Source organism: Terrapene carolina, unplaced genomic scaffold (genome assembly GCF_002925995.2).
Source record: "Terrapene carolina triunguis isolate 2854851 unplaced genomic scaffold, T_m_triunguis-2.0 Scaffold69, whole genome shotgun sequence".
Classification (NCBI taxonomy): Eukaryota; Metazoa; Chordata; order Testudines; family Emydidae; genus Terrapene; species Terrapene triunguis.
This window is the reverse complement of record NW_020664420.1, coordinates 43260277-43283682: the sequence shown is the minus strand read 5'-3', so window position 1 is coordinate 43283682 and position 23406 is coordinate 43260277. Positions and strand designations below refer to the sequence as shown.

General features: G+C 39.8%; 1 protein-coding gene across 1 annotated transcript in view; it reads right to left on the bottom strand.

Moving 5' to 3' along the window:
- Nucleotides 1-85: 85 nt before the first annotated feature.
- The window catches only part of RASGRF2 (Ras protein specific guanine nucleotide releasing factor 2), a 207572-nt gene continuing 184251 nt past the window's right edge, over nucleotides 86-23406 (bottom strand). Inside the window, exons 19-27 of the mRNA XM_026649259.1 lie at nucleotides 18681-18793; nucleotides 9003-9063; nucleotides 8153-8256; nucleotides 7283-7367; nucleotides 6445-6642; nucleotides 3433-3512; nucleotides 1808-1925; nucleotides 926-994; nucleotides 86-178 (exon numbers count right to left, since the gene is read on the bottom strand). Of these exons, the coding sequence (XP_026505044.1) occupies nucleotides 86-178; nucleotides 926-994; nucleotides 1808-1925; nucleotides 3433-3512; nucleotides 6445-6642; nucleotides 7283-7367; nucleotides 8153-8256; nucleotides 9003-9063; nucleotides 18681-18793 (921 nt within the window). The remainder of the gene's footprint in view (nucleotides 179-925; nucleotides 995-1807; nucleotides 1926-3432; nucleotides 3513-6444; nucleotides 6643-7282; nucleotides 7368-8152; nucleotides 8257-9002; nucleotides 9064-18680; nucleotides 18794-23406) is intronic.

Genomic DNA, 23406 nt, shown 5'->3' with positions numbered 1-23406 from the left:
GTCCCTTTGTGGTCTGTAGGGCATGGCATGCATAATTGTGTTCATTACACTAAAACTCTGTCAACTCTGGGACGAAGCTCATTCTTCAGGCAGGGAGTCTGGGTTCAATCTTTAGGGATAACTCATACAGAGTATCCTCATCTATGATGAGGGTCTTGTCGAGTAAGTAATGAGTAACCTGCAATACAGAAAACAATTGCAATGTATAATTTTGAAACTGAACAGATTGTATATTTTTAATTGAAGTTCTCTATTCTCCCCTTCCCCATAACAGCCAGTTAGCAGCTTCAGTCCATTTCAGACAAATGTTGGAATCATCTCTCGTTCTGTTTTCTTGGTGAAGTGGAATAGTTAAATATATGTGGTACAAAGTATTCAAGCTGTTTAAAAAATACCTCTCTCTCAGTAAAGGGCAAATCCTCAGTCTAGTGTCCAACCCATGTAGCTGCTCTGGGAACTAGTGAAATGTGGGAGTGAGGGAGAGGAATCTTCCCCTAAGACCACAGAGATCTATGCAGCAGCATCAGATGGTCAAGCTAAACCCCATCACCTACTTTCTATGTGCTGGCATCCTCTGTGGAGCAGAGTCCATACTGCGCTGGGGTATGGAACTCAGTGGCACATTAAATCCTGCCCCTCTGATACAGCAGAACTGCACTGACTCCTCTCCCAGGAGGAGCCACACTTGTTGCAGAGGTGGAGGCAAGATTTGCCTTCATGTGCAAAGTCTGAGAAGAGAATGTTACTTTATCAGCTTATCACAACCCAAAGTACCAGGACAAATTCCATTGTTTGCCTCCCGCTGTTACTGTATGGAAACAAAAGATATTAGTGTTAGCTTTGGGCCCCATCTGTGTATCTTTTTGTCGATAGCAGGAATAGCCTTCATCACAGTGCCTGTGATCAGCATCACACACTACTGTACCTTTTGTTGATGTTCTATACGATAGGAGGTCTGCTGGAACTGGCGTATCTCCCTGATAATATGAGATATCTATCAAAGGAATACATTTATATAAGAAAATGTTCTACTTATGGTCTGTGCTTTAACTTGAACATATTGGCTTCAGTGAAGCTATGCCGGGAAGGAATTTGTTCCAAAATGATGCAACTTATCCTGGGGGTAAGGGCTTTGTGCTTGTGGCTTTGGGAGGGGGGGGGGGGGCTTTACCTTCCCAAATCAGCCATTTAGACTATTAAACTGTCTCAGTTGGATCACCTTGTCCCTTCTTTCTTTACCCTGATAGCCTCTCCCTTTTCCCCTCAGGTGACTTCTGCAATGTGCAGTCACAAACATGGCATTAAACTACAGTCAGCAGAGCAGCTGGTGTCAATATTTCTCCAAGGCTGGCCTCTAAGGAGCTCTGAATAACAACATAGTTTGGAAGGCAGAGAGAATCAACCTTTAAATGTTTTTTCACTTCCTTGGGGAGCAGGAGTCCTAAACACACTCTAAAAAGGACCCCTTCTAAGTGTTGCTGCCTGATGAATTATGGTACCAGGTTGGCTACATTTTATTAACCATTTATTAATCCCTGCAAGCCTAGACCAGCTGCTTTTCTTCCTGCAATTTTCAGCTGACCAAACTGAAAGCTAAATTGCAATACTCCTTGGCTTGCCAGCAGGTGGTGAAAGAAGACCATCCCTGGATTCAAATGCAAAAGATTGCTTTCAAGCTTCTATTTTGTATTATGCAAATATATTGTGTAATCTTGCCATTTGAATTCAAAGAAGTCCTAAGTAAATCAATGTTAAACTTGTGCACTTAAAAACCTGTAGTGGAAACATGTAAGAAAATAAAAATTACCATTCTCATTTTGGAAAAATTGACAAGGCCTTCCTCAGTGAAGTTTGGTGTTCCTTCTTCAATAAATGCTAGATCTGTCAAGTACATTCCAAGATAGGGAACTGCAGGGGGATTACAACTGCAGGATGAGAAATTAACTATATTTTACTAGGATTTAATTTACAGACTGTTCTTTTTATACATTATACAAATGTCTAAGTTTTTCTTTTTATTACTTAAAATACTTTTACAAGTTGGGCCAAATTCACAGGTTAGTGTAAGTGGAGCAGATGCTCTGGCTTCACCTGAGTTGTACCCACATCTACCAGAGACAAATTTGGCAGGTTGTGTCAAAAGCTAACTTTAAACTATGAAAGAAACAATGATGACATTTAGTAAAAGCCACAATGATAACACCATGCAGAAAGGGGGAAGGCATTGGAGTATGCTCTCAAACATGTTTCAATCCCAGCTGACAGAAAATCTCAGAAATAAATCCAATGCAGAGCTGAAAATACTTTGGGCATGTCTCCAAGGCTTCTCTAACTTTCTGAGGTACTGTAAGTATTTTACTATCAGCAATACATTGTGTATACTGTATAGCTCATGTTGAGTAATATGTTAGGATCTTTACAACGCTGGTTTTGTAAACATTTAAGATGTTATGCAGTTGAAAACACTCAGATTTCCTAACTTTGGAAATTCTGCTAGGGAACAGATGACTTGTTAAAATTTTCCGCTCTGAGAGTGTGCTGCAGAGAGGACAATGCTGCTGGGCAACTTTCCTAGTTATGTTTTCACCTTAGTCCAACTTCCTGTTGACTTCAAGAGGACAAAGGTCATATTATACTCTGCATGGTTATAAAAGAAAAAATAATTACAAATAAAGTTATTAGCTAGATTAATTGAGAAGTGTATATGGGTCAGTTATCCAGATGTTATAAGTCAAAACAACTTTTTCTCTTTTAAAACAAATGTGTCTGATTCCCTGACAATAGTCTTCTGCAGGCCAAGCATGGGCATTATACAAGGAACCTTGTCTGTTTTTTTAACTATACACTATATGAACAGTAGTTTAATTCCTTAATGCTCTCTCAAGATGATTCAACACAGTTACTGTCAATCAGCCTGGGAGATCCCTTTTCCAGATACAGCTCTTGGAATGAGTTGTTGTTGTGTGTGCTCGCACTTGGAGATAACAAATCTGGAATGAGAGCTCTTTGGAGCCAGTTATGTTGAACTTTGGGACTATTAATGTCAAATAGGCACTATCAGAACTGAGTAAAATGTTTTTGATTAAAGAACCTTTATTTATACAGCTGGTCTTATACTGATAAACTTTTTCAATAAGTGTAAGAAAAGCCCCCAACAGTGAGCATTTCTTACAAAATAGTAGTTTAATTTGCTCCGGTAATTCCCCAGAGGTAACATATTACTCTATAAGAGGCACCGAATTACAGTATATTCAGCAAAACAATGGTGTCCAAATAGAATAAAGCCAGCTTTATAGATGTTATTCAGTAAAAATATTGTCCAATATAATTTTCATTATAAAAGCTAAACTCAAAGCCAACTCTTATCTTTAATAAGTGCTATTCAATATTCTTAACAAAATACTATTATATTGCTAATTTAAGAAAACATACTTTTTGAGTGTTTCTCTAAGGTTTTTAAATCTTCCCTCAGATGACACAGTCTTCTGAAGTTTGTCCATGAGAGCTTTGGTCTAGAAAAAGAACAAATTACAAGTGTCACCCTGTGTGAAAACTGACTTTGGTATTGGGGTAAAATTTTCAAAAGCACTTATGAAAATAGCACATCTGAAAACAGAACTTAAAAAATTAGAAGCCAACTCCCATTGACTTCAATAAATTTAGGCTCCTGAGTGACTAAATGGGAATTAGGGGGTCTTGAAAATTTTACCCATAGTGGCTTGAGGAATGTACCACATGCTGGGCAAAAATCATTTGAGTAAGTTCAAAAAGAATAGGACCATGAAACTAATATTCAGCAATACAACCTCAGTTGCACTGCACAAGAGGATATTTGGGGCCCAACCCTATGAGATGCTGCATGTCCTTAACTTCTGTTGAACTCAGTGTGAATTGAGGATGTTCAGCGCCTCTCAGGAAGCACTCAGAACTATGAAGGAGAAGCCAGTAGCTAGTATGTGGATGAATAAGAAAGTTGAAGTCAGAAAAGAGGAAAAACAAGAATGAAGCACAACAAAAGGAGCAAACTAAGTTTGGGACTACTCACAAGCTTAACGTTAAGCATGTGCATAAATCTTTGCAGAACTGGACTATAAATTGATTAGTGATCACCAGATTATGCTTCCCAAAAAAGGTTGTTCTCCTGCATGAACATGACATTCATACAATGTTCAGGTTGACAGCACTTCAGAGGTACAAGGGAATGTTTATTCATTTTTTAAAAATTAACACTAGAGTTTAAAAAAACCATGGAAACATTTTGTTAGTGTTAAGCTTTTATTAAAGTAGTGGGTTGGGTGGGTTTTTTGTTTGCTTTTTAAAGAAAAGAAGATGGTCCCACCAGGGGAATGGCCGAAATTAGGGTGACTAGTGGAAGCATATTCCCTAAACAGCCTCCAGTGTGGGGCTGCTCTAGGGCCCTTTGCAGAGATTAAAGCTGTCTTCCCTTGATGGTAAAACCTAGAAGAGGACATGCAGTTGTATGTCCCTGCCCTCCCATAGCTGAATCAGACAAGACGGTACAGGCAGGGACATTTTGCACTCTCTTGAGTTACCAGGAGTGAAGTTTGTCCCAGGAGTGTTGCTTTAACATGGTAAGGTTCCATATTTCTGACTTCAGTAGGTCAGTTGCTCTTGGGCACAAAAATTGTAACTAGTTTTAAAAAAGAAAAGAAGAAGAAGAAGAGGACCACTACCCTAGAAGGTTTTATGCACATTGAGGACAGTTGAACTGGTTTCTTGCAGAGTATTTTAAAATGCAGAAACAATATTTTGCTGTAATAAAATAAAATAAAATAAAATAAAATGCTATTTTAGACTTCATTCAGTATAGAACATATAACATGGTCTGTTCTGAAATTGTCTCTATTTGTCCAGGCCAGCTTCTTTCTTATGTCATTGGTTTTCTTGGGGTATGTCTACACTGCAATGTAAGCTCAGGGTTAGTAGAACTTGAGTTAGCAGACCCTGGGTTTGTTAACCTATCTACACTTATTTGTAATCACAGGTTAGGAACTGTTGAAGCCAAACATGGGACCTAGCAGCTACACTGCATTTTGCAGACCCTAGTCCAACCACCTATATCCCAGACTTCCTAGCGCTGCTGTAGCCCTTTGTTCATGGTGCATTGTGGGAAAACGTGACTGTCCAGAGGACAAAGAAAGTCGGTCATGGCATTGTGAGATACTTTTGGCAGAGTCCCACAGCATGAGTCTAGTGGGCTGCGACTACAAGGCAAAGTAGTAAGACTTGAACACTGGATCCCAGCTTGATTGAGACTTGGACACTCCACCTCATGGGTCCTGGGACTCTGGGTCTGAGCCCTGGGTTAGCATAATGTGTGTGTAGATGCAAGGGGGTTTAGGCTTGAGCCTGAGTTCGAGCCCTGGGATTATACTGCAGTGTAGACATACCCTTGTTGGAAGTCTCAGCCAAGAGGCCAAAGGCTGAATGTGCAAAGAAGATATGTCTACACTGCAATAAAAGACCTGCGGCTGGCCTGGGTCAGCTGACTCAGGTTTGCAGGGCTCAAGCTAAGGGGTTATAAAATTGCAGTGAGGACATTTGGTCCTGGGCTCTCTGAGACGCCATGAGGCAGGGGCGGGAGAGGTGTCCCAGGGCCTGGACTCCAGCCCAAGACCAAACATCTACACTGCAATTTTATATTCCTTCAGCCTGAGCCCCACAAACTTGAGTCAGCTGACACAGACCCGCTATGGCTGTGCCATGGATCTTTTATCACATGGTAGACATGACCACAGAGAGATTTATCCCCTCAATTTCAGTCCTCAGGAGCACCTTTCATTAATTCTTAAAGTATCTTCAAACTTAATTAGGCCTAGATCCTCAAAAAGGTATTTAGATGTCTAACTCCCAAGTGGAGTTAGGCGCCTAGATATCTGAGGATCTGGGCCTTAAAATCATTAAAAAAAAAAATAAACCAAAGAAAACTATTTTCGAAGGACAACAGCACCTGAAATTGGGACTATATTTGAGAAGCTCAAAAGAAAAACGAAAATCATTTTGTTACTGGACAGCATTTTTTATCCCACCACAATGCTATTGAATCTTATTCAAAATGAATGTATAGCTAAATGTTCATATCTGAATGAAGCCAATCTAATAAATACAGCTTTTAGTTTTGTTAAATATTTCAATTCAATATTTTAGGGTCAAATTTTGCTTTCAGATATATGCACATGCAACTTCCAATAAAGTCAATTAGTGCTTAAGATATTTAATTAATGAGACAGAAATTGAAAATAAGTGAAATATACAAACGTTTGAAATGAAATAATAATATCCGCTGAAACCCTTAATGATCAGATTATTCTTTAAGCTTAAATAAATCTGGTTAGAATGTAGTTATCTGGGCCTCTTTATTATCTAGGTAATGCATCAACAAATGAAATGCTACAACCATATTTGTAGAAATGTCTTGCTCACCTGTTTAGAAACTTTAGCCCAGGTTTTCTTCAGTCTGTAGATTGCACTTCTGTTGAAGGCTGATGTAATTTCTAACACACCATTGTAGTTGTGCAAACATCGACAAATATCCGCCACTGCTACCCACTTCTCAATTGAGTTAGCACGGGAACCGACATCAGCATAGTTCATAATTTGCGAGGCAACGAGGTTACTCATCTAACCAAATAAAAAGCCAAAAAATCCTAAAATATTTAAATATAAGCACTTGCAAACAACATTATTTAACAAATGGGGGGAAATTAAATGAGGTGGCAGGGATTGTAGCCCGTAAGTAATAAGGCTGAGAAAAATGTATGTTGAAAACACTGCCAGAGGACAGGGAGAAGAACAGTAAACTAAGGGGAAGGTAACAAATGCATCAAAACAACCAGTGAATAATGTCTCAAAGCCAGCAGTAATGTTGCTACTGGTGATGGCTCTTAGCAACATGTATAGAAAAAAAGTCAAGGGTAAGAGTATAGGTGGAGACTCAAGCAATAAACCAGAAGATGATAATTAACTGGTGTTTTTATAGTTTCATCCTCTAAAGAGGAAACTTAATTTCTTCTGTAAGCAGTAGGAGATTTCAGCATAGTTCAAAAGGTTCTAATCCATTAAATTTCTATTGAACTGCTGACTAGCAATTCTTTACACGCTTTCTTGGTTTATAAGGTTAATCACAAAGAAGCTGTAACGTTTAGTCACTACTAGATCAGAAATTATATCACAATGTGGAGACAGACATTTATATTTCAGAGTTCGTATACCATATCAACAGCGTTCCTAAAAGGCATGCTCCATGTTTATGGTTACTTACATCATTAAAATGTTGGCTGGTTTTCATAATGTATGGAGTTCTTTCATTTTTATCCAATTTCATCCAGCCTTGCCCAAGAAATTCTCTGGAAATCAAGGTTAAAAAAAAAAAAAGAAGAACAAAAATGAAAAAAGTCATCTATAAGTGCAGTACAAAACCCTGGTTAGCCCAAATGGATTTCAACTACACCTAGTTTTACTGGACACTTAATATAATTTTCCACTGTAATTGTAGCATTTCACTGTGCCATTGCTAGAACACTGTATGGCTGTAAACATTGTTAAGGACATTTAGTTTGCTTTCAGTTTTCTCTGTTCCCTGTACTCTCAATTTTCAGCAGCATGACCCTATTTGAAACTATTACTTAAATACAGCACCAGGAGCTGACAAGATGAGATTGATGTATGGAGGGTGCTGAGTTGATATTCACTTCCCCAGAGTCTGTGCACTTCCCCACTATGCTCAGTCTTCACTAGCCCGAAACCTGAGATTGTAGGTTTGTTCTTAATTCTCCAGGGGCTCTCAAATGCAGCAAACAGTGACATATTAATGTAAGATTAAAGGCTCAAAGAAAGACTGAGTAGGAATATGTAATTCTATAGGAAATGTAGTGCATGGTTCTCATACGGCACGCAAATCACAGCGACAGAGATGTTACTGTTCTTAGTGTTCTTGAACTCAGTCTTTCATAACATAAATGGACTATCAGAGATCCTAAGCAACAACAAACAAGCCTAAGGATACTAATCAATTATATATGCAAACTTTTTTACAGGGATATCAATAGCATGAATCAGTAGAGTGCCTAAAACTACTAGTCAGAAAGACTCTTAGAATATTCACTTTGATCATCCATGGGAGAACACTTACTCATAGGGTATGCTTCTGAAAACTATGTGATCTAAGAGAGTTATCTGCTCTGCAAGCTCCATGGCTGACAAAGTTTCAAAGCACTCTGGTTTTGGACATTCTGACTGCAAAAATAAAAAGTACAAGAATAGTCAATGATTTCTGTTTACAACCAATTTGTTTCCAAAACACAAGATATTAACTAGCTTTATATGCATTTTAAACCACAAATTACTACACAACTTCTAGGTTATCAAAGAAAAGGGATAGGGCAGAAAAAACACTAACAACATGAAGTCCAATCTACGGTGTCTGCACCTACTGCATTTCCTATGTGCCTCAGGTTTGCACCAGTGCACATACAGGGTAAATGAAAACATGCTGTGGACAGATAATGACTGTAGTTGAGGATGGGCCTCCTTACTGAAGGCTAGAAGTGGGTTCTGAGCAGCCATTTTATCGTGGAGAGACAATACACACCTGAAGCAGATATCCTAGTGATACGCACCTGACACAGCCGGAGATGAGAAGGCATAAGGGCTGCCTCTTGCTCAGGTGTTTCATTGCGTCATATAAATGCATGTCTCCCCCATTTTGGGCCAGTACAGCATCTGACTCCATGAATGTTAGCAATCACCAATTCATAAGTAAGTCTAGACGCTCTGACAAGCTCTCCTTGGTTATGTGTTTTAAACACTTGTTTTCTCTTCAGTTTTAAACATTCAAATTTATGTAGCAGATCTCAGATATAAAGAAACAGTAATTTGGTAGAAATATGGCCGTAAGGTTGCAGTTGAGTACATTTTAGTGATTTACACAGATTTCATAATCCTCTAAATTATCTGATGCATAAATCTTTGGATGAACTCACCATTTGAATTATATCCTCTATTTTTAAGTGGGTATCATCTTGATCATCCTGAGAAAGAGCCCTGAAAAATTAAGTGGCAGAACATCCTATATAAAGAAAATTATCTATGGTTATGAGAATATTTTAGCACAGTTCATTGACCACATTAATCTAAAATAAATGCAAAAGCTGCAATTGAAAGCCCCATTTAAAAAAAATCCTGTACCTAACAGTTTTATTTTTGATTGCAGAAAACAGCTGTGGAATAATGTACAGGCCAGCAGTGCGTGTGAAAATGCTAAATTGCTATCCCTGGAGAATTTAATCCTATCCTCTTTCTCCCAAGGACAGTTACAACATGGATGGCAGCAACGCAATCACCACCATGTTGTCCCACTAATATGTCTAAACTCTTACTTGAGGGACCACCTGCAGCTGCAGTAGTGATAATGTTGTGCGGTTTCCACGTCCTTTTTGTCCCCGACTTCTGTGCTGAGGAATGCCAAAGAGGAGGCCAATTGCAAAAGCTCTTCACTGGGAACTGGACTAGGCTCACAAAACACCGACATGCCATTTTATGCAGAGGAAGATTAAGATTTATTGGGGCCCTGGGCACAAAGTAGTTCTGTAGGCATCTCACCATTGCCCCTGGACGCCATGGGCTCCCCATCCCCCATCACCTCTGGGCTCCCAGGGCTCCCCCCCCCCCACAGGGCCCATTGCCTCCCCATAGTCCTAATTTGTATTGAAAGAAGTGTCAGGGCTGAGCTTCAGCAACCCCTGGCACAAATTAAGCACTGGCTGCGTGATGGTAGCTGGCTGGGTGCTTAACTCTGAAGGCAGTGTCGCCACCAGCAGAAGTGGAGAGGTAAGGGTGGCATGGCATGTGGTGTATTGCCACCCTTACTTTGTGCTGCACTGTGCCCCCTGTGCCCCCTAACTCACCTTTTGCACCCACATGGGGAAACTGACCTGTATGCACAGAGTGGCTGGCACTGCTGCTTGCTCCCCCTGCAAAGGCTGTTCCTTAATGCCCCTGTAGGGGTGTTGGGGGAGCGGGGAGCAGGGAGTAACAACAGGGCTCCCTGCATCCAGGCCACTTTCTGCACCTGGGCGGCGTAAGGGGCGGGCAGGAGAGCAGCAGCTCCTGATGCCTCCCAGCACAGCCCAGGTGGGGAAAGTGACCTGGATGCAGGGAGTGCTTGGTGTTGCTCCTCGCTCACCCACTCGCAGGAGGATCACTGTGGGGGAGCGAGCATTATCTGTGCATCACCACTTGCCCCATCCCCTGTTCCTCCACTGGGAGGAAGCAAGGAGAAATCTGAGTGCCCCACACACATGACCTCTGTGAGTTTGCAGTGCTCTCCTGCCAGCTGGTAGCACACACTTCTGCACTGCTGTACGGCGTTTCCCTGACCACGGCCCCCTGGGCGGTCGCCTGGGTGGCCCACCCCTAAGGCTAGCCCTGGAGCCACCCAGGGAGCTCAGGCTGCTGTGGGGAGCCCTGGGTGGCATGCCCCAGGGGGTGGGGACATGGGCCGGGGGCTGATCTCAGGGCCCCCAGGCTTCTGCCCAAGGCAGGTGGGGGGGGCTGGGGCTTCTCACAGCAGCTTTTACCATGGCTCAGCTCCGACTTCTGGCCTGGGCAGGGCCAGAGGGGGAAAAAGGAGAAACAGCGGATGGAGCCACAGTTCTGGCACTAGTGACCCCTCATGTACACACTTCTATCCAGATTCTGGCACTTCGGCGGGGTGGGGGCCCCAAATTGGCTGGGGGCCCTGGGCACGGGCCCCATGGACCCGTGTGTTAATCTACCACTGATTTTATGGTAAAAACATTTGATCACTAACTCCATTAACTGAATTAGAATTGCACAAAGGTGAAAAAACTACATCCCACTGCCAATAATCTGAGTCCCCCAGACTTTCTCTCCATTTTTATTATTACTGCTATTATTGAGAGTAAGGCTCCCATCACAGTAGTATATGGGTTCATAATTCTAATATACGATCTTCTCACGCTTTGTCATTTCTATTTTGATTGCTGGCTTTTTGAGCCAGAGCTCCCGCTTACTATGAACAGCATCTAGGTCAATGGGATCTTGATCTTGGTTGTGGGCTCTACATGTTACCGTAATACAAATAATTAATAATAATAATCCCTTCTCAATTTACAGTGCCAATGTAATGTGCCATTAAAATGTAAATAGCTTAGAATTTATCTGGTACTTAATGTAATAAATGTATCAGCATGTGGCCATAACAGCTTTTTCATTTACCAGATGGGGAAAGGGTTAAAAGAAAAGAATGATAATGTTTGGAGATTTTAGATAGGATTGTAAGAGCTGGAATGTGTACTACGTGGGTGGGGAGGAAGTGTTAGTGCTTAGTACACTAGGTTCTTCTGTGGTAGGCTGTTTCCTTTTAGCTTGCCAAATTGGAGGTGGACTAGGCTAAAACTGAATGTGGATACATGAAGAAAATAAAACATGTTATACTACTCAAGAATGCTCCTTGCCTGAGTCATAACCTGCACTTTGGGCCCATCAAATCCTCACAAAATGCCCTCTTCTTCAGAGCAAGTGGAAACACTCCCATGTCTAATGGTTATGCCATCCAGAGTCTTAAAATCTTATTTTATTCTTCAGGAGAATTCTCAATACCTTCCTCAGAAAACACCAGTGTGAGTGTCTTGTAGATGGACAGGTCTGTTAATTGCTAAGCAGCTGACTTTGTGTGCTTGATCCTATATGGTACTGAGTAGTGCTGACCATCCTTAACTCCCATCACTTCTCAGAAGGTGTTCACTAAGCTTGGAAGGATCAGGCCTTTATTTGCAGCACAGACCTGAATAAAGTACTCAGCTTGTTGATACAGAAGACCTGCATTTGATCACTTCCAAAGCTCTGCATTGCCTGAAATATTTTCTCTTCTGTGTGAGGGCTCTTCTTTGGAGGCATATGTGCACTATATGTCTATGGTTTATTGTTACCATTTATTATCCAAGCAAGATTGGTTTGCTTAATGATTTAGAAGGTGGATTACTTTGGGTCTTGGATACAGAAAAGACCACTCAATTTGTTTGATCCAACAAAACATGCTCAGGGGAGATCATGCTGTTAAATGGCTCTAAATATTTGACCACCACATCCGCTCCTGATGTGCTCTCACATTGCAGAATTAGGATTTTGCACAAATATCCTCTAACCCCTCATTTTAAAGAGATTCTGGTGCATTTTCTCCAATCTTGTGTTCTTAGGAAAAAAGACTCCATCTTTTATTAATTTGTGCTCCAGTCCTAGCTCTTAGGCAGTACAGTGCCCTTTCCTGTATTGGCTTAATTAAGACAACTTGTCCTGATGGCACAACAGTAGCTTCCATTACATTCAGACCAGCACTTCCAACAAACCAGTCCTCGAATTAGTGCACTTTGAATAACGAGGTGGAATACTGCTAAAGGGCTGTGCCTTGCTTGTCACAGCAGAAGTCTTCTTCCACCTGGGAAATTTAAATGGAAGACAAATTTTTGCCCTCAGATCCAGAGCCCACCTAAAAAGCTGAATGATGTTGATGGGCCTGTTTCCTCTAGTTGGATGAAATACATTTCTGCACCCTGGATAGTTCCTAGCAGCTAAGGAGGAAGCCCAGATTCAGGTGAGCAGAGGTATGAGAGACAGAGAGAGAAAGGTCCTGCATCCAAGATATGCCTGACAGACATCTCAACTCTCACTGAGCACTAAATTAAACCTAGATGGGGCATTTCTCTATAGGAAAGGAAGGGGTTGGACGAAAAAGAATGAGTTTTCGCCTTCCCAGATTCACCTAGTAAGTTTAGTAGCTCTCACATGTATCTCACATTTAAACAATTCTTAACTTCTTGCCCCAACACTTCAAATACTGGTTATAGCCATCTGGAAGTAACTTTTTTTTTAAAGCACATATTGTCACAAGTTGGCTAATTTTTCATTCTCTTAGCTGTAAATAAAATAAAAAAAACATAACTTAAAAAAGGGTAGGATTAGGTAGATGCCTTGAGATTTATTGTCTGATGAGATCACATGGTGAAAGAGCACTGGTTGTCCAGTCAAAGCTTTAACTCTCTGTATCCCTAGGTCTCAATACATTTTTGTTATTTATGAGAGGAAGGAAATGGTTATTTTAAACCATGATTTTTTTTTCCAGATTGGGCTGTTTATCAGCTAATACTATTCACTGCAGTACAGATCCAGCCCATAGTTTACAACTCCCTGGTTCAGTATCAGCAATCTGTTCATGCCTCAGTGTCAATGAAGTTCTGTCCAGATTCCAAGTTTACTAACTGAGGCAGATCAAACCTCAAGCCCTATTCCAGCAGAACATATTTCAGCAGGGCCTGTTTGGCTTTCAGGAATAATAGCTTTTTAAAAAAGCTTCTCTGCAGAGATATCCTGTCAGTCTGCTCAACCAAGAATTCATCATGCAAAAAATACCAAACATTCTGCTTGATCACTTGAGTTTGCATGGAGCAGTTTAGAAGCGAGCATAAAAACCTTCTTTACCACCTAGTTTCTTTATTCTGTCTTTCCTGGTGGTGATCATAATATTTCTGGGTTTAACAATAACATTTGCTTATGAAATACAAATTCCTCCTTAACCATTTACAAATTGGAGGAATAAGATGAACTGTTAGGGCCAGATTTCAAAGAGAGGCATACATGTGTGCAAAAGGGTGAGCTGGCACACAGATGCATATACTAATACTGGCTCAATTTTCAGAAGAAATCACTCACTGTAACTGACATCCTTCAGGTAGATGGTCAGTACAGATCCACACTTCTGGGACATGCCTGTGCATAGGCTCAAAGTGGGTATAGGAAGGTGATGACTGCAGGCCTGCTCTCCCAGACTGAGGCCAGGTCAAGAGAGTAATGCTACACCAAGGGATGGACTACCAGGTAGCAGCTCTACATATTTCTACAATGGAACAGGCCCTAGCAGCTGTTTTACACTTAGCTGATCATGTTCTGGCACCTTTAGTACTCAGAGTATTTTTCTGTACAAGATTTAATCAATTTCAGCAAATATTATCTCTTTCCTAATCCTGCCACTTTAAGTTATGAACAGTTCAGGGGACTAAAGGAATAGTTTTGTTTTATGACAGTAGTAGCTAAGTACCCTCTTAAGCATCCAAAACATGTAACCTAACCTCCTCTGGTAGTGAATGGTAGAAAACAGATAAATTAGTAGTCTGATTCAGATGAAAATCAGTGATCACTACAGGGATGAGTTTAGAATAAGGACACAATACCACCTTATCCTGATGCAACTAAGGAGGGTCAGCCATTAAAGCCTGAAACTCATCAATTTTCTTGGTTACAAGAACCTTAACCTCAGTTGTCATTGCCACAAGAATTGTAGTGTTCAGAGACTGAGAACAGAAAGAACACTCCTTCAGGTGGGGGGAGGAGTGCAAAGAATCTTCTCCTTGAACTGCTGCCAGAAGGAGGCATGGAATCAGGAATGGCACCAGTGCGGAACAGTGATCTCAAGGGAAGAGAAACCCTTACACAGCACTAGTCCTTCCTTCACAGCACAAGCAATAATTTAATTGTTAGCACAGGGAACACTTGAATCTGTCAGCACTAAGACAATTTGAATTTTTCACTTTGGCACTAGAGAAGGTTGGTGCCTACTTGGCCCTTACCTCTGTATTTCTTAGAGGAAGAATGGGAATCCAGGGAATGATTGTGCCATCTCCTCTTTTTCCTCTGTTGGTTCTTGATCCCAATGAAAATTGTGGCAGTATTCAGTCAGAGGCCCTCTTCACTCTATCAGACCATCCAAACCCTCATGACATGACACTATTGATTTCTTGATTGTTGATTTCCGGGCATCCCAAGGTCGAGCTTACGAAGAAAGGCCTGGAACCAGTTCCAACTCTGATTCAACCAACAAGATGACAAGTTGAAGGACCAGAGGGAGCTCCATCATGCTATTGCAGCAGCTGAAGGTGGGGACACAGCTCCGTAGATGACCTCACATGGAACATTCAATAGCTCAAAGAAAAGTCATTGCAACTCCCCGTGGTCAGAGCTTTTCAAAGGGTTCTGAGCTTTGGTTCATTGCACAGGTTATTTCTCAAGTGTCAGGTGCTATACTGACAGTACTCAAACTCATGGGTTATTGCCAGTGCAGAATAGAAGTAGGTCCAAAAAAAGTGCATGCCCACAATCTTACCGTCAGGAGCAGAGCACTTGAACTTTTGCACGTGTACACTTTAGGGCTGGAAACTGGAAACCTACAAATCTAGGCTTGTAGATAAGTGATAGAATGATCATCCTTGTTTCATTAGCAGATGACAACAGCCAGGCAAACATAAGTCTTCAGAAAAGGAAACATCTCCGATTAGTTACTCAGCTTTTATTTTCTCTTCTCAGTTACCACATAGCATTTTAGAGAATGCTACTCTGGATGTAACTGCAGTACTTTTTTTTAGTCTTAGAAACTGCTCCTAAGAGCTAGAAACCCATTTTCTTCAGGTGAATTAGGAGTCAGACTTCATCTGTCTGAGTTAAGATGTATGACACATGTTTTATCCTGGCTGAATGATTTTTGAGCAAAATCAGGACTGCTCTAATACTCTGTTTCATGGGATTGCTGAGGCTATTCAGAAGTATAAAATCTTGAGGAATGACTTTCTCTTAACCAGTTGATTGTTACTAAAATCCACCATGTAAGTCTAGCAAATACACATCTCCTTTGTAGCTGCTTGTGCAATACAAGATCTTATGGGACTGCTACATTTTAGGTGACAGCACCTTTTACTTGCATCCTGACATTCTACTGATTGTAATGGAACACCAATTTAAATTATGAACATGATAATCTTACATTTATGCAACAATTTTCATCCTGAAAGTTCCTAAAGTACTATGCATATATAATAAACATATATTTAGGCTGTAGACAGGAATAATTTCAGCCGCTGATGAAATAAAGTCACCTATAGAATGAACTGTTCAGCGACTATTCAACAACATAGAACAGCGACACTATACAACTGTTTTTTAGAGGAAACTAAGAACATCTTATTCTATTAAAACTATTGGAAGAATGTAATTAGGCATATGTAAACACCAAATGTAGGAATTGGCCAGGACAAGTAGAGTTAGTACCCCTACTATCCTTGTGAAAAGTAACACAGGATTTTTAATAACCACAATTACTCAGGACCTTGATTTCACACCTCATTTGAAAGAATGCACAGCACACAGTATCCTTTGAAACCACATTGGGTCATTAGTACATTATTCTTCCAGAGAGAATAATGATATATACTGAACCATCAACACTACGTGAAACTCTTCCAACAAAGGTGTGACCCAGGCTGATAGTTTGAAAGATCTGATAGGACCAGGTAAAGGTGGACTACAGGTACAGAAAGGAGAGGGATCCTGGCTCTGCAGTTATGGCAGTGGACTGGGACTCAGGAAATCTGAATCTCTTCCTGGCTCTGTGACAGGCTCCCTATGTAAGTTACTTAATCTATGTTTTGGTTCCCCACTTGTAAAATGGGGGTGATAATACTCCCCTAGCTCAAGAAGCTGCTGTGAGGATAAATTAATTAATAGAGATGGTCAATAAATGCTATATATTTTCTACCCAAAAAAAATGAAGAATTTTTGTTTTGTTCAAATTCTTTGTGGAATTTTTCAATAAAATGTTTATTCCACAAAATATTTTGGGTTTTGGTCCTGCTATTCTTTTCTCTCCCTTTTTTCTCTTTCCTGACCCCCTTTTTTCCTATTAAAAATGCCAAAAATATTTCAGTTTTTGAAAACTAAATTTTTTTGGTTTTCATTTTTTGTTGTTGGAAAACTGGAACATGTTTACCAAAACAAAAAAACTTTTCATAAACATTTATTATGGACAAAAAATCATTTTTCATAAAAAAATGTTTAATGAAGTTTTTTGACCAGCTCTATTCATTAATTGATGTGAGGTGCTCAGACAGAAACTGCATCAATAAGTGTCATAGAAAGGCACATAGGCAGGTAAATAAATGCAATCTAAAGGAGCAATAGAACAGCGTTGGAAAGGGAGGAATTCGTTCACAAACAGTTTCAACATCGCCTTTGCTATTGTATTTTTTGGAAGGAACAACCGATGTTTTATGTGTCAACTTGATAGATGTATATGTCTTCAATGTACAAGTTTATCCCATCTCTCTGTCAATAGCACTTCATTCTATTCTCCCTCAGGCCTATATTTGGCTGAGATCTTTAAGGATTTCAAAGTAACTTCAGATCTCTTTCCCAGCGTCTTGGTATCTTTTGTATTCTTTGCTCATAGATGCATTATTAAAACCTATTGTACCACAATCGATTACATCCTTCTTGCTTAAGCTTCATCTAAGCAAGAATAATTAACACCTGTGCAATTCTTATTTTCAGTAATACTACATGTTACTTATACAATATATTATACTAGGGTATATGTTTTTTTATGTATGTGAAAAAATGAACTGAGGCCTTACTAACATGCAGTAACAAATTCTCATCTTAAAAGGCCTATTTCTTAAGATACTATTTTTGCCCTTCAATCAGTTTTTATCCACCCAGTCAACTTCCCACTCATTTTCTGACTTGTTCCTTTTTCACATAAATATCTGATGTGGAAATTTGTCCTATGTTCTCAGAGAATTCAGGCACATATTTATTGTACATCTATTGACTTTCTGGCAGTATATTTTCAAGAACTCTAAGAAGCTGCTGAGGCATGTCCTTGATTGTTCTGTTTTTCATATCTTCTTTCTCTAATTTTCTACTCTTAATTCTTTCTTACTGATTTAACAAAATGTACATAGATATAAGCTACTTTCTTATAAAATGTATATCATTCCCACCACACTGATTGATTGAAATTACATACATTAATATATATGCAAAGCCAGTTGTCTTTCCTTTGACATTACAATACATTCTAGCTTTGTAATTTCTCTCAATTTTATCCCTAAATAGCTCTAGCTCTGCAGAAACTCTTATGCCTTTTATTTTATGGCAATTAGTTAACCAGGCATTTACTCCTATAATCCACCCAAGTAACTTTAGTCATGGCTATCAGCATACCATAAAGTATAAGTAATATCTCTTTTATTTAATCTTTCATATCACATTAGGCTGCCAGTTCTCACAAGCTAAGCAGGTTGAGCTGCTCATCATTTGGATGGAAGACCTCCAAGCAACATCTAGATATTTTAAGAAATGGTGTTGATTATTTACAGTAGGTAGCAACAGAACTGATGCCCTGCATGGTGTTTGTTATGTGCTGCTGAAGGTGTGTTTCTGGATGAATTGTAAGTCTCATGTCCGGACTGCTTGTTGTCATTAACAAAAATCACACAATAGTTTTCACCAAATTGGATAATTACGTTATGCACACCTAAATTCTCCTCAATCTCCTTGCAGTTTCTACTTGTTAAAATATTCTTTGATTCCTGTGCAACGTTGCTATACGCTGCTAAACAATTGCCACATTTTATCCCAGATGTGGCTACATTTCATTGGTAGATGTAAAGTTATCCCTGTATATGGTTTGTATTTCAATTGTTAAGCACTTTGTGATCTTTCAAAAATAAAGACAGTGTTATAGCAAGCTACTGATTTCATTGTTTTTCATAATATGGTTTACAATTACATTAAATTCATTTAAACATCTTTACCTCAGTATGTTTGCTGTGGCTTTTCTTTCTTGTGGTAGAAGGTCTGGATCTCTCAAAACTTCTTCTAGCAAATTTAGAACGCTCATTTTCATCTCATTGTTTAGTTCAAAATCCTATGAAATAAAATGATTATATTCTCTTTGTTTTAAAGATTTAGAATGAATAACTCAAAATATATTATCTGTTATTTTTGCGTTGCTTTGCTTTTTGCTTACATTTAAGAAAGTTTACAGAACAGAGTTATTGTAGTGGATAGGGCACAGGACTGGGGGACTGAATATCTATCATCTATCCCCTGCTCTGCCATTTATTTGCTGTGTGACATTGGGCAAATCACTTAACATTTCTATTCTATAGTTTCCCCATCTGTAAAATGTGAATAAGAACATTTACCTTTGTGAAGTGCTTTGAGATCTTTAATGGTAAATGCTTGGTATTACTATTGTCATATGAACTTGATCTCATGCATTTAATTGATGTTGCTAGTTTGAAAATGTCATGAATGAATAAAAAACAGATTTGGAATTTATTCACTATTCCACAAATGTTTTATCTTCAAAGCAGTGACATTGGATAAAGAAGAACTATTTGAACCCTTCTCAATAGTCAATGGCATAAGATGACATTGTCCCTTGGTGAAAAGATTGTGTCTCTCTTAGATGGGATCATAAAGAGGCAGGCGTATGACAGCCATATTACTCCTAGCAAAACTCCAGGTCATCTGTGATGCAAAAGACTTTTGGTCAGATCTTCAGCTAGTGCAAATTGTCAGAGCTCCACTTAAATCAATGGAGTTATGATAATTTACATCAGCCTAGGAACTGCCCCTTTATCTTCTGGGGCATAATTCTGTGAAAGCTCTGCGAGACAAGATTCATAGAGTCATAGATTCCAAGACCAGAAGGGACCACGGTGATAATCTTGTCTGACCTCCTGCATAACACAGGCCATAGACCTTCCCCAAAATAATTCCTAAACGATATCTTTTAGTCAAAAATCCAATCTTGATTTAACAGTTGTCAGTGATGGAGAATCCTTGGTAAAATGTTCCAATGGTTAATTACCCTCACCGTCAAAAATTTATGCCTTGTTTCCAGTCCACATTTGTCTACCTTCAGCTTGCAGCTATTGGGTCAGGGGGAGATAGCTCAGTGGTTTGAGCATTGGCCTGCTAAACCCAGGGTTGTGAGTTCAATCCTTCAGGGGACCACTTAGAGATCTGGGGCAAAAATCTATCTGGGGATTGGTCCTGCTTTGAGCAGAGGGTTGGACTAGATGATCTCCTGAGGTCCCTTCTAACCTAGATATTCTATGAATATATATCTTTTTCTACTCAGGGCTGGCTCCAGGCACCAGCTAAAGAAGCAGGTGCTTGGGGCGGCCAATACCAAGGGGCAGCAATTTTGAAGCAGGTCCCTCAGTCCCTCTTGGAGCGAAGGACCTGCCACCGAATTGCCGCCAAAGAGGGGGGGGGTGTGATGGGGGGGCCGGGGCTTTTTTTTTTTTTTGCTGCTTTTGGCGGCGGAATACCTGGAGCCGGCCCTGTTTCTACTAGACTGAAAAACCCATTCTTAAATATTTGTTCCCCATGTAGATACTTATAGACTCTAATAAAGTCACCCCTTAACCTTCTCTTTGTTAAGCTAAATAGATCGAGCTCTTTGAGTCCATCATTATAAAACATGTTTTCTAATTCTTTAATCATTCTTGTGGCTTTTCCCTGAATCCTCTCCAGTTTATCAACATCCTTCTTGAATTGTGGGCACCAGAACTGGGCAAGTATTGCTGCAGCAGCAGCAGCACAAGTGCCAAATACAGAGGCAAAATAACCTCTCTGCTCCTACTCAAGATTCCCCTGTTTATGCACCCAAAGATTGCATAAGCTCTTCTGGCCACAGCATCACATTGGGACCTCGTGTTCAGCTGATTATCCACCACGACCCTCAATTTTTTTTCAGAGTAACTGCTTCCCAGGATAGAATCCCCCATCTTGTAACTATGGCTTACATTCTTTGTTCCTAGGTGTATACATTTACATTTAGCCATATTAAAACACATATTGTTTGCTTGGGCCCAGTTTACCAAGTGATCCAGATCAGTGACCTGTCCTCTTCATTATTTACCACTCCTCCAATTTGTGTAGCATCTGCAAACCTTATCCGTGATAATTTTATATTTTCTTCCAGTTCATTAATAAAAATGTTTACTAGTATAGGGCCAAAAACCAGTCCCTGTGGAACCCCACTAGAAACATACCCACTAGTGGATGATTCCCTGCTTACAATTACATTTTGAGACCAATCACTTACCCAGTTTTTAATCCATTTAATGTTTGCCATGTCAATTTTATATTATTCTAGTTTTTTAATCAAAATGTCGTGTTGTACCATTTCAAATGTCTTACAGAAGTTTCTAACATCAGCCCTATTACCTTTACAACCAAATTTGTAATCTCATCAAAAAAGATATCTATTTAGACAAGATCTATTTTCCATAAACTCATGTTGATTTGCATTACCTCCTTTAATTTGTTATTAATCAAGTCCTGTAACAGCCACTCCATTATCTTGCCCAGGATCACTGTCAGTCTGACAGAACTATAATCACGTGGGTCATCTCATGTACCCTTTTTTAAAAAATTGGCACACTATTGGTTTTCTTCCAGTCTTCTGGATCTTTCCCGGTGCTTCAAGGCTTATTGAAAGTTAACATTAAGATCCTTAAAGCCAGCCATTTCTGGTCCCCTGAAACCTCTGGAGAGGAGAACCAAAATCCTCATATTTTAATATATACCTCATTCAGGAACTGTATTACATCTCAGTACCACTCTACTTGCTGGGCTTCCGATCCCTCCCACCCCTGCCTCCAACTAATCTGTGGAGAGACCGTGGCCTATTCTGCAATGGAATGTCTTTCCCTCCCTCATTTAAATAAAATTACTATAAGATTGTAGCACACCCTGAAAGTCTTTAGAAGATCACTAGTGGGTCATTGTAGAATAACATTTCATATGGATCTGACATTATACTGGAGACAAGTTTCTTTGTTAAACCAGTTAATCACTCTTGTTTGTGGCATGTTTGATTTATACTCAATTTCTGTATGTGTTGCCTCTGTCCCACACTGGCATGTTATTCTTCCTTTTTCCCCCTTTGTCTAAAAGTCAATAAAAGTACTAGGGTTTGAAAAAATCATCTCTCATTCACTATTGAAAGGTCAGCTCCCACCTCTGATCAACCCATGTCAGTGTCCAGTGTCCTGCTGTTACCTTTTCAAACAGGCACCTTCATGCTTTTTCCCATGCTTTTTCCCACACTTGGGAGGAGTTCCCCATAAACATCCACAAAGCTACCTCTTTATCTTCCTTCACACCTCTCCTTAAAACTCTCCTTTACTGCGATACCTACAAAAAACTTGACAATGGTTAGGCTGCTGGTGAGCTGAGATCACAGCATATTATGCCGATCAAGATTGTTTCCTTGTTTCCTTGTACCCTCCCTGTCTGTCTGTCTGTGTCCATTTGTTGACTCAAGTATTATACTTAAATTGCAAGCTCTTTGGGGCAGGGACCATCTTTTTGTTCTGTTTCTACAACCCCTAGCACAAGGGGTCCTGGTCCCTGATTAGAGCTACTAGGTGCAATAGTAATACAAATAATAAGTAATAGAAAGGACTGAATCCCTGCCTGGATTGCTTACAGTCTAACTCGGGCAGGCATTTTACAATTTAAGCACAAGAATAAGTAGAAACACTCTCTGTGGATATTCAGTATTGGAAAGATTCATGAAATAAATGAATTTTAAAAGGGGATTTGGCCCATAGGAGGAGAGGAGCTCTTCCAGACATTTGCATTTGAGCTAAATGCAAACATTTGGAAGTGGGAACTAAACCCCAAAGCTTCATTTTTATATATATATAAATAAATAAATAAAATATAAAAATACTGTATATTTATTATACAGTTTTACTCACAATCCTCTTATGTTTGTGGCAATTCACCACCTGTTTCCATGGGAACAGAAATAGAAGCACAGCCAACAGCAGCAAAGTTACTGAAACTCTTGTACATTTAATTTGATGCTGCTGGTTAAGAGGCATAGATGGCATTTTTTCAGAGAGCCCTTTTGCTCTTATGTTCACCTTCCTGTCACCCACCTGCACCACATCAGGCATCTCCCTTCTATGACAGTTGTCTCATATTTTTATTTTGCCCATAGTCAGCGCTAATTCGTAATGTTTATACCAACTAATGTTTCCAAGTGCTTTTTCTGCAGTATTTGCCCAGATAGTACGGATTACTAGAATGAATGAGGGATGCAGGATTGGGCCCTAAAAGAGCATATAGTCAAAACACAGATGATACACAGTGGAAGGACCACAAACTCCAGGTGGTGCATTTTGTTTGTTTTTTAAAGTACATTTTCTATTCTTGGTGGCTTGGTCTTCAGAAATGTCTTTTAAGAATGTTTTGATTAGGGAGACAGAGGCAAATGGGGGGAATTTCATGTGCAAGGAGTGGCATGGAACAAGGTGCTAAGATGAAAGTATGTGGTATATAGCTATTAAATGTTGATATTTTTGGTCTAAAGGGCTTTAAGGCAGTGGTCTCCAAAGTGGGGTGTGAGCTCCGCAAGGGGTGCGCAAGAGAATCCTTGGGGGTGTGCAGCAGGTGGAGTGTTTTTTTCTCTCTTCGTCCGAGCGGCTTTTTTTTTTTTTTTTTTTTTTT